Here is a 12,211-nt window from a genome sequence, read left to right on the forward strand (position 1 = left end):
ATGAAGACTCTTCTAAATCGACCAGATTGCTCAGCGATTGCATGATGCCAGTGAGACCCCAAGAGATCTGAAGCCAGGGCGCAATTCTAAGCTTGAGTCTTGTAACACAGAAGTTGTCAATTGAAAGAGTTTTTGTTGTTGTTTGTTGCTGAGAAAAACTTAGGCACTTAATCAGAGCAGCCAATTAATAGGGCTGTCCCGTACGGTGCTTCAGATAAGAAGATCAGGGTAATCTGCTGGCGGGCTATGAGACAGTTTGTGTACATTGACCATCTGCAGGCACGACCGCCAGCCACTCCCAGTGGCCGTGGTTCACCGTTCCCAGCTACAGGTTGCCCACCACTGGTTCTGATCTATTTTCAATAGCCCCCTCTCTGTGGTTGTGGGCGAAACTCTCTCAGATTATTCAGACTGGAACTCTTAATGTGGCTCAGACCACTGAACAGAGTAGGGCCCGATCCTGAGAAAGGCTGAACACCCTCCTCTCACCTCCTATTGATTTCAATGTGGCTGTGGTGCTTAGCACATCTCAGGGACAAGCCCCGCTGCTGCCCAGTGTAGCCCATACCAACATAGTGCTGCAGGGCAGGGGTTACTGCTCTTTTGCAGGTACCATCCTTTGTGTGAAACATAAGAAGAGGTCCCTCCAGCTGTTTCTGGTGGCTGTCTACGTGGAAATTAGAAATCTTATGTTATGTTTCTAATAGAGTTGGCAATAACCCCGGAGTCCATCATTTCTGTTCTCTTAGTTTCACTGGGCCATTAAAGCCTCTTCTTAAATGTGGAAAAAGGAACTTCTTGTGGCATCTCAGATGCAACGCAGGACTCAAAGGGCATCTCAGACTTTGCTTGGCTAAGACCCAGCCAAGGAACAAAGTAACTTTTCTTTACGTTTCGTGAAGCGCTTGAAAGCTTTGCTAAATTAACATTCATGAATAACAAAAATACTGAAAAAAACCACTTAGAAAATTAGGTGACTCCCCCACTGTTCAGCCCAGTATTAAATGACTTGCCGGGAAAAAGAAACACTTTTTCAGACAAGTAAAATGCTTTCATTTACATTTTTCTTTGAACTTGCCCTGGGCCAATGACCAGAAAAAAAATTGTCAAATTCTAGGTCTTTTTCTTGAGCACTAAGGATCTGATTCAAAGCCTAGTCAAAGTGAGCCTTCCTATTGATTCAGTGGGCTTTGGGTCAGCTCCAAACATTGACCTTCTCAGGATATGTCAACACTGCAATAAAAACACCCGTGGCACCAAGACGCTGAGCTCAGGTCCATTGACTTCGGCTCATACAGCTCAGGCTGCAGGGCTAAAAATAGCAGTGTAGACATCCCCAAGCCCAGGTTCTAAAGCCCACTCCCCTCATGGGGTTTCAGAGCCCAGGCTCCAGCCTGAGCCCAAACGTCTACACTGCAATTTTTAACCCCTTAGCCAGACCCCTGTGAGCCCAAGTCAGCTGACCTGGGCCAGCCTTGGCCATGCCGTATGTCTTTTGTTGCAGTGCAGATGCACCCTTAGAGGCAGCTAGTAGTCATTTATGATATTGATAGTCTCCTAGGGCAGGGGTTCTCAACCTTTTTCTTTCTGAGGCCCCCTCAACATGTTATAAAAACTCCACAGCCCACCTGTGCCACAACAACTGGTTTTCTGCATATAAAAGCCAGGGCCAGCATTAGGGGGTAGCAAACAGGGCAGTTGCCTGGGGCCCCACGCCACAGGGGGCCCCCACAAAGCTACATTGGTCAGGCTTTGGCTTGAACCCCAAGTTATGAGGTTCAGGGTGCTGGGCTTCAGCCCCAGGGGGCAGGGCGTGGGGCGGCGGGGCTTGGGCTTTCTGCCCTGGGCCCCAGTGAGTCTAATGCTGACCCTATTTGGTGGACACCCTGAAGCCTCTTTGAGGGCTCCGGACCCCTGGTTTAGAACCACTGTCCTAGGGGACCATTCTTTTTACCTTTTTGCTGAGGTAAGTGGAGCTTAATTCTAAAAGGGCGATCTCAAAGGCAGAAGGCTGGTTATTAATCTCCAGACACACCCAAGTGCTTCAATCAAAGAAAGTGAAAGATTCCTTCTGATTGTGTCTTTCAGGAGTTTGCTGATTCCATATATCAAATGGTTACACAGAAGTTTCAAGAGTTGACAGACAATTTCACCTTCATGCACGCACGCCACAAAACCCTTGCAGGAATTGTGATGACCAGAGGTAAGATGCCCTTTAATTTCATTATTTTATTTTATTTTATTTTATTTTATTTTCCTGAAGCATTCTTCATGAATAAGGAATGTATTATTTACCCAGTCCACAGTACTAAAGAATCCCTTTACTCCAACACAGAAAAATATACAGTAATGAGAGAAAACAAAAATAACAGGAGTACTTGTGGCACCTTAGAGACTAACAAATTTATTAGAGCCACAAGTACTCCTGTTATTTTTGCGGATACAGACTAACACGGCTGCTACTCTGAGAGAAAACAAGCGTCAAATATTTAAACTTCGAGCAGGTGCACAAAAAATGTATTGACAGTAGAAATACAGCTAAATTTATAAATATACCATTTTCTCTTTATTCATGGAAGGAAATGCAGATCTGGCTAATTTGATTTCTTCTAATAGGGGTTCCTTTTTAATTATCAATAAGAAAAATATTAGCTCTTTTATTTATTTATTTGTTTATTTATTATTTTTAGAGCTGGAGCCATTTAGTCGTAGGTCTAATTTAAGACTGGCAGGTGAAAACAAATCTCAGCCCATTTCTCTTCCACTCTAAGTAAGCCCAGAAACCTTTCTATTCTGCTCCCATCTAAACACAGGAAATATTCGGTGAGGAGATGCTTGGATGTTCAGTTCTGTTAGCCTCTAAACAGGGGATGTACTCAACCTGAGAGCATATACTACAAAGACACGTTCAGCAGGTGGATAAAAGCATTGCATAAATGGTCTTACTTTGTTTGTTTGCATAGGAGTGATTACCTCGTTTCTGGGCGCCTTATGATATTTATGAGAATGTCACCATCCCAGATACTGCATTAAACATCATTCTCACTCAGAAGTGTGGAGCAGTAGATAGACTTTAGATATAAGAGGGAAAACTTGGAGGTGAGAGAAATGTATAATTAATCCAGGCTTTTCTGTCTTGTTCCTTTCAGCAATTACATTAGCCGGATTCAACAGGGGCAATTGTGCGTATTGCAGAACAGCAGGCTGGAGATAGGATTACCTACCAGGTCCTTTCAAACTACAAATTCTACATCCTATAGACTAACACATAATTCCACATACTTGTTGCCTCCTATTGAAAGGGAAAGCATGAGAAATCAGCATTAGAATCACAGAAATTAGAGACAGAGTTGGCCTAATAGTCTTTTCGACCTTTTGTCAATGCAGCATTGCTCCCCACCTATATTTCCTACTACTTTGACCAACCTACTATCATTATTGTTGTTTGTATTGTGATAGCGCCTAAGAGCTCCAGTCATGGACCAGGACCCCCATAGTGCTAGGTGCTGTACAAACATAGAACAAAAAGATGATCCCTGCCTCGAAGAGCTTACAGTCAAAGTAAAAGAGATGAGGGGGGATACAACAGTCAGATGGGGGATCACTAGGAAACAATAAGATAATACTGGTTAGCCCGTTAGGCAGTGGTCTCAGTGTACCAACTGTCTAACCAATATCAGGTTTTTTTGTAGGCATCATAGCACAGGAAAAAATGTAAGGGCCTTGAAGCAGGACAGTGAGGGAGCTTTGCACGTGTTTAGGGGAGCTCTTCCTGAGCATGCAGGGCCTCAAAGGAGAAAACATGAAGTTGTTTCTTTGAAAAAGTCTAGTTGTTGGTGTCCTGAGTAATGTGGCTTCAATCACTTCCTTTGGGAGACTGCTCCACAAGTGAATCAATCTCATCATCAAGAAGCTTTTCCTAATATTCAGCATACATTTTCCCATTTATAACTTCATCTCATTCATACCCATGGTGCCACCCTAAATAACCCTTCTGCTTCCTTGGGACCCAATCCTAGCTCCACTTAAACAGGCACAGTAGAGCCCAAAATACCGTAAACAAAGCCATTAGGTCCATGCATAGCCAAAATAAACATAGGAGTAGTGTAATGGAACATGTCCACTGACCCCTCCAGCCCAACAGTTGCTGGACATGGTCAGGTTGTATTGGTGGCTTTGCTTCCTTGTGTGGGGAGGGTGGGGAGTTTGAAGAGTCCTTCCTCCAGCTCCTTTTGAATTTCATACGAGTAAAATCCTTTAACTGGGATTTTATTCTCTTGCACTTCACATTTCTCCATAGTCAGCACAAATCCAAGAAACAAATATATTTAATTTATCCTCATAGGTCCATTCCTCCAGACTCCTCATTATTTTAATTTTTTTCCCTCTGAATTCTCCCAGTTTAAATTGTCTCCAATTTGTCATTAGATTTTACTGGTCCTAAGGAGCCCCCCAGACTGAACTCACTGCTATAGCTGTGCTCAAGAGAAGATACCAAGCCAAAAGCAGCCTTATCTGGACACATTCCCCATGAAGATTTGAATCCCTTCTTGCATGAGCATATCTGCAAACCCGTGGATAGGGAGGATTATTTGCCATTTGTGAAACTACATTCTGTTCTGTCCTTGCAAGGTTGTGCTCTTTTCCCAGCCATCATTCCCAGAGGTAGCAAGGATCATGAAGGTATAAGGTTTCAAAGGTGGTAGGAGTAGGTTTCACTCTATCAGCAGACCTATGAATAAGTGCAAATCTCTTGTGTTATTAACATGGAATCTGGCTGCTACCGTGGAGAATTGTAAAAGCTAAGCAAATAATAAATAATAATAACAGCAATAAAAATAACTCTAGTAATGTCTTATTGAATTTGGTGAGATACATAGCTCCCTGCATCCAAAACTCATTCTGTTTTTCCCCTCATTTCAATTTAATGTCATATGGCTTATAAATAGAATTTTCCATGCTTGTGCTGTTTTCAGGCAAAACTTGTAAAAATAACCCAATGTGCTTGTGGGATAACTGCCGTTGAGATAATACAGCAGCTCTACAAACAAAACAAAAGTGCAGCAAATTGGTTCTCTTTTCCTGAACTCTGGCATTTTTTTCTGCTTTTTCAGATTACAGGGGAAACCAAAGAGAATTGCAGTTGAGTGCTGTGTCTGTGTTATGTTTTAGCACCAAGAGCAAATTCCTAGCTAGAAGGAAGAAGAAAGAGGAAAAAAATGTAGAAAATGATGTTACTGAGTGGCTGTGAGTTTTCAGTAGTGATACATTGCTCGTAGGAAAACAGAATTTCTATCCCACAGGAAATTCTGACATTTCAAAATTTGTTTTCATCTCGAATCTTGATGAAAAGTTGAAATCTTGAAATATTTAGCAAAATGGAAATTCCAAAATATTTTGATTCAAAAACGTCAAAATAACCTTGTGAAAGGTTTCATTTCCATAATGCTGAAATATTGCAATGTAATGTACATGAAACAATAAACTCAAAGCAAAATGTTTCAACACTATTAGAACAAAATGTTTTGACATTATCGGAGTGAAATATGGCAACATTATTGGTATGAAACAAGAAAATTGAAAGAAATCATTTTGAAACTGTCAAATTTGTTGAAAATCAGCACATTCCCATGAAATATTTTGATTTTGACAAAATCACATTTTCCAATGGAAAACTGTTTTGTGAAAAAAAAATCAGCCATCTCTAGTGATAACATAATCCACAGAGAATCACAGAAAATAAAGATCTACCCCTTTTCCGTCCAGGATCTTCTGAAATAAATTGTTAGGTTTATTCATTAGTGTAGCACAATATTAATGTGAGGGCCTTATTTTCACCAGTTTTACACTGGTTTAACAAAATGGTTTGTCCAACTCACTTTTACTTCAACTCAGAAAACTAGAAAGACAACCAAGACAGAACTGTATCAAATACAGACTGTCAACTCAGAATATACATGTTTAGTACTTGCTGAGCAATTTTTCAGACGAGGCGGGTGGTATCAAGTGCATATTCAAGAAAGGGTGGCTAAATTATCTGGAACAAATTCACATTATGCTGTAGATTAGCATTGTGCAAAACATTATCTAGAGATGGATCTGAACTGGAACAGATCCCAAACCCCTCCATCTTTCAGGAGGTTCAGACTCTGATCCAAATGCAGCATGTCAGGCTCATCGACATAAGATGATGTGAACCATTTTGCACTTCGCGAATGTTGGGATCTGGATCTAGAATGAGCTTTGCATCTCAGAAACATCCCTAATGTTGAGAACTAATTTGAAATTGAGCCGAAGCTCACTGAAAGCTTGGGCCAGGTTCACTAATCTTTCTGCGACCCTGGGCTTCATCTTTCGACAAACCACATGCACATGCTATCCGGCCCAACATCCCCCAGCCTTGTTGAGTTCTTCTGGAGTGGGGATGGACTAATCCCCTGGCACTTTAGCCCTTACTGTCCAACCCTTACTACATATCTAGGCCACATAAAAATAGCTGTGATGGCAATAAAATGTCATCCTTATCCCTTTGGTATTTTGACATTTGTTTTGGTCTTGTCCTATATCTCTGTGCTAGAGCTGTGCAATCCACCACCTGCACATTGCACTGTGCTAGGAGGGAAGGGCAAAGGGGAATGTAGATGGCACCTTTGCCAAAGAGCAACAGGACTTGTTCCTCTCCACCCTTCCCCCTGTACCTCCACGTTTTCACTATTGTAGAGGAAGAATGAGGCCACATTTTCAACACTAGTGTTAGTTTATTTGGAGTGTAAAGTGATATTCGTATTCTTCAGGCAAGTGTAAAACAATGCTAAATTGAATGTTTTGTTCAAGTGGAGAGTTAAAATGGGAGGATAATGCCAAACTGGACCAGTGGAGTAACTGTTCATTGGGTCTCTCCTCTGCCAAGCCAGCAGCACCACTCTGGGAAGTATGAGAGCAAGGGAGGCAGGAAAGCAACCCAGGAAGAAAAAAAGAGAGAAGGAGACTCAAGACAATCTGCAGCCCTAAGCAACACTTCAGCGTGCCACTCCCCCCATAACAGGGGAACTCTCCCTCCGGGTGTGTCAGGCTTGGGGGAGGGAAAGGGGGTCTGTGAGCCTTCTGATAGTTCAGTGCTTATGGTAAAAGCAACCTGGTGCATGGGGCTGCAGCACCAATGAGGTTTGGCTCAGCCACCTCTGCTGCCCTAGGCAGAACCTATGCAGCTGCCTCATTTGCCTATAGATAGAGCATCCCCTGGAGGAGATGAATGAGCACTCCAACAGGAGGAACTTTTCCACTTTGTTGGGCAAACTTCTCAACAGTCAGAGAACATCAGTCCAAAGGGGGTTCATGGCAAATCAAGGTTTGGAAGAAAGAAGATCCATTTCTTTTGAGAAGTCGATGGTTTAATTAAGGGGGAAAGGGAAGTTACTGTTAAGTGATGCTTTCTGGCTTACTGCAATCAAGTTTTGATTGGCTTCTCATGGGCGTGCTTCTGTGCATTTATATTCCTCCTTTCCATTTAGGACATACCACAGGCAGGATGCCTCCTTTTGCACCATAAGGGTGGTGTGCCTCTTTCCCTGTGGTCTGTACAATTCTGCTTCTTAGGCATAATTTGCCGATTATGAAGACCAAACTATTGTTATATTTTTGTGTCCTGCAGAAGGGACAAGAGAAGAAAGCCTTGTAGTTTTGTAACATTTGCTATGAGACACACAGCATCAGAGAACATCCACACTGTTATTCAACCACTGATAGTTTTCTTTTGCGGACATTAATAAATACACGTGCATGTGATGGCCACCCACTTGGCTTATACACTAGGGAGTGAACCAGGACATAGGCTGCTACAGCTTGAGTTAAAGAGACAAGGCTTTATAGTTGTGAGCTGCTACAACTCATATCCTGTGTGGATTAGCACAGAGCAGAACCTGAACCACACACTCTCCAGGGGGTTACACATACACTTGCTCAGTACCTAAAATTACTGGACATGATAAAGAATACCTGTCACTTGCTCCATGGATGATCTGTTATTGCCAAAGTCCCTCTTTCATGAAAAAAAATCTTAGGCCTTGTCTACACTACAGGGAAAAGTCAATCTAAGCTATGCAATTTGAGTTACGTGAATAGTGTAACTCAAATCGACATAGCTTAGATCTACTTACCGCAGGGTCCACACTACACAATGTCGATGGGAGACGCTCTCCTGTTGACTCCCCTTACTCTTCTCAATCTGGTCGAGTACAGGAGTCACCGGGAGAGCGATCTGCGGTCGATTTAATGGGTCTTCACTAGACCCACTAAATGGACTGCCGATGCATCGATCACCGCATGTCGATCCTCCGGTAAGTGTAGACAAGCCCTCAGAATTGATACAAACAAGATGAAACTGGTATTTAAATACTATTTTCCCATTGTGTTTGATAAACCTTGACAGTTTAAATACACGTAGAGACTTTTTTGTCATCTTTCCTGCTAAAAATGAAGCATTAAGAAAGTTCAGTGCTCTTCACAGTGGGGGACATTCATGGGAAAATGCTATAAGTTGATTTCTCAATTCAATTTTGTGTGTGTGTGAGAGAGAGAGAGAGAGAGGCTGACAATCACTTTGATCTTAAAAGCAAATAGGGAGGTCTTTTCAGTTATCTATATGAAATAAAGATGAACTCGACAAAAGCACCCTAAACAGCAATTTCATGCTTCGATGAAAGATGGGACATTATCATCTGTTATCTCATGGAATTGATCTTAATAATTGCTAAGCAGAATAACAGAAAAAAAGGGAAAGTTTGCAATATGTCTCCATGGAGCTTTCCAGTCATATTAAGATTAAAAAAACCTGCCCTCTAACTACAATCAAGAATATTGATGGACAATTAATTTCTGATCCATACTTTAAACAGGGAAGACAGATTTGTAACATTTACGTTATAAATATGCAGGATCCCAAAGCTGATTCGTGTCAAAAACTGGCATCATCAAAACTGGGTAGGCCATCTGCACACATTTTACAAACCTGTCCCATGAACAATGTCCCAGAAAAGTATTAGATTCCGGGTAAATTTTTCAAAAGCCCCAAGTTACTTAGGCTTCTCCGTCCCATTTTCAAGAACTGACTTAGGCACTTAAGAACCTGCATACCATTGACTTTCGATGAGAATGGGGAATTAGGCATCAAACCTGTTTAGGTGCTTTGAAAATCCCACTAGGCTCCTATCTACATCTTTGGGTGCCTAAATAACTTTTTTAAAATCTGGCCCTATGTCAGTTAGGTGCTTTTGAAAATTTTACCAACTCTTTAGAAGTGCTTAAACTCTATGCTGATGGGGCTCTCTGGATATACTTAGAGATAGACAGCTAGGAATAGATTAGATTAGAAACCATGTGCCTAGTTTTGTTTTTAAAAAATCTGTTTTCCTTTGGATATGAGCCTTATCCTGTTCATCTGCAGCTTAGTGGTAAGTACTCCAAACTCTGTAACTGAATGGCTGAATCCCACAGATCTGAATTTCACAATTCCAGTATATAGTGGGCTGAAAAGGAACCCCAGACCTAAACACTAGATTGGGTTTTTAAATCTGGGCTCAAACTAAGATCAGAATTTGGCAGTTGATACAGTCAATAATAGTGTGAAAAAGAAGATGTACATCAAGCAGGGCCGGCTCCAGGCACCAGCTTACCAAGCAGGTGCTTGGGGCGGCCACTTCGGAGAGGGGCGGCACGTCCAGCTGTTCGACGGCAATTCGGCGGACGGTCCCTCACTCCTGCTCGGAGCGAAGGACCTCCCGCCGAATTGCCACTGCAGATCGCGATCGCGGCTTTTTGTTTGTTTGTTTGGCTGCTTGGGGCGGCCAAAACCCTGGAGCCGGCCCTGACATCAAGTAACATTTTAGCTTTATGATCTTGCTTAAGAAATGTAAAACTTAGCATATACCAGAGCTTTATTTTCAGAAGTATAAGAAAAGGCTCCAGCTAGGCAGAAGGATCAGCACCTAAGCGGAAGGAAACCTTTGTGATGAAACTCCAGCCCATGCAAAACTTACTTGAATTCAGATTTTCTGAACTCCAAAACTCATTGAAAAATTCATTCAGGTTTGTTAACCTGGGCCTTATTTTCAGCAACCATGGCCCAGGGTTTCAATGTGGAAGAAGGGGAAACGTGGCAGGCTTGACCAAGTTGCATTTTGAGTTTATTTGAACCTGAAGCCACACAAACTCAAGATTTAAAAAGCTAGAAATAAATAAGACCTTGTCTACACACAAAAGTCCCCAGTGCATATGCAGTTATAGCAGTATAATGGTGCTAATGGCAGTACAGTTTATTCTTATACATAAAGGGAAATAAACTGTACTGGTAAAAGGCATGTTTACTTCAGTAAAATGGTGTCCATAATAGGGGGTGTACTGGTATAACTATATAATTTTAAAAATCATACCCCTTACCAAAATAATTATATCACTACAAAAACTATGTGTAGATCCGGCCACAGTTTTGACCCACTCTAGTTAGCTAATATTGTTGATCATTTTTCAGAACAGGCATAGTAAAAAAAATGTATAAATAAACTCTCTGGTGCTGGGCCTAAATGTGTAAGCTAATGGCCAGATCTAAACTTCAAACTGTAATCAAACTGGTCACACTTGGGAAAGTTTAGGTCCCCATCCGAACACTGCACCTCAGGTCCATCTCTGAAAACAGTGATGTTCAGGGGCAAATAGAAACAAATAAAGGACAGAGGTTGCTTTTAATATTCAAAAGCTTAAGAAAATGATAAATACATTTGAAAAAAAATATTTGAAAATCCGTTCCACCTGTGCTCAACAGCGAGCTTGAGTTAAGGATTCTGTTTTCCCTACTGCAGTTAAGGATGATGATATTACCATCACATAAAGAAGTCTAAGAATGTAGCTTTGTTTACTGCTTAGATGTTAGTGATGCTTCCTCCTGTAGGAGAAACACAGATTTCTGAACTCAGGTATTGGCTGGCAAAAATGTTTCAGTTCACCTTTAAAGTAAAATGGGGGCTTGGTTTTATCCCTGAGGCAGCGGGGGTCCGACCTAAGATACGCAACTTCAGCTACGTGAATACCGTAGCTGAAGTTGCGTATTTTAGGTCGGCTTACCTAGCGGTGAGGACGCGGGAAAGTCGACCGCTGCCGCGCTGCCGCCGACTCCGCTGCCGCCTCCTGCCGAGGTGGATTTCCGGAGTCGACGGCAGAGCGATCAGGGATCGATTTTACCGCGTCTTCACTAGACGCGGTAAGTCGATCCCCGAAAAACCGATTGCTACCCGCCGGATTTGAAGACAAAGCCTGAGGAGGAAAATTATGTTCCGAGTCTCAAAAGGTTGGGGGACAGGGACGGGGAAGAGATGCCTATGTTAATATTGACTCTGTCAGTATTAACTTAGGCAAAGAATCCTGTGAATTTGGTGAGGGGACCAAGTATGCAGACCACCTATTCCTGTTCTGGTCTGCCTGACCCCCTGTAGATTTTCAACACCATAGAGGGGCAGGAAAAGGGAGAATGGTGGTAGTATTGTCCCTTTCCACGCTCCCCAGGAGCAAATCCACTGGGATTTCATCCTTTCCATCCACAGAAGGGAGGAATGAAATGGACCATAGAAATTAGAACTGGAAAAGACTGCTAAGTCATCCAGTCTATTCCCCTGCAAGTGCAAGATTGTTTCCTGTAGTACATTCCTGAATGCTTTTTCCAGTCTAGATTGAAATGACTCAATTAGCAGTCTACTTTAAATACTATCCCTGGGAGACCATTCCCATGTAATAGAGCTCATTGTTAATAATTCTCTCCCGTTATTCAGCCTGCCATTTACTTTCCATGATTTGATCCCATTGCTCTTAGTTATCACTCCTTGTACCACCCTAATAATACCCCCCATTCAGTTTGCACCCTTCAAATACATGCAGACATTTATCCTATTCCCTTAGTTGTCAATTAGCAGTGCTATACCTATTTAATTATTTTAACCTGTTCTGATTTAGTCTCCTCCACAGTCTTTTAATCAGTTTTGTTCCTGTTTTCTGATCTACCTCAAGTTTGTCAACATCCCTGTCTGGCCAATTCTCTGTCTTATAGTGCTCTATGACCCAGAACTAGCTGCTTCTCATTAAGAATGACACTTGCTGAAATGAAATGCATAGAGTGAGGTAGAAAATGTACCCGTAGGTCTGTTCTTTTTCAGACAGCCACGGATCT

At 42.1% G+C, this 12,211-nt stretch overlaps 1 protein-coding gene across 1 annotated transcript in view; it reads left to right on the forward strand.

Annotated features, from left to right (window-relative positions):
• ADARB2 (adenosine deaminase RNA specific B2 (inactive)) overlaps positions 1-12,211 on the forward strand; it is a 409,108-nt gene that overhangs the window by 316,624 nt on the left and 80,273 nt on the right. Inside the window, exon 4 of the mRNA XM_065399295.1 lies at positions 2,089-2,203. Coding sequence (XP_065255367.1) covers positions 2,089-2,203 — 115 coding nt within the window. The remainder of the gene's footprint in view (positions 1-2,088; positions 2,204-12,211) is intronic.

The sequence above is a fragment of the Emys orbicularis genome, chromosome 2, assembly GCF_028017835.1.
Source record: "Emys orbicularis isolate rEmyOrb1 chromosome 2, rEmyOrb1.hap1, whole genome shotgun sequence".
NCBI lineage: Eukaryota > Metazoa > Chordata > Testudines > Emydidae > Emys > Emys orbicularis.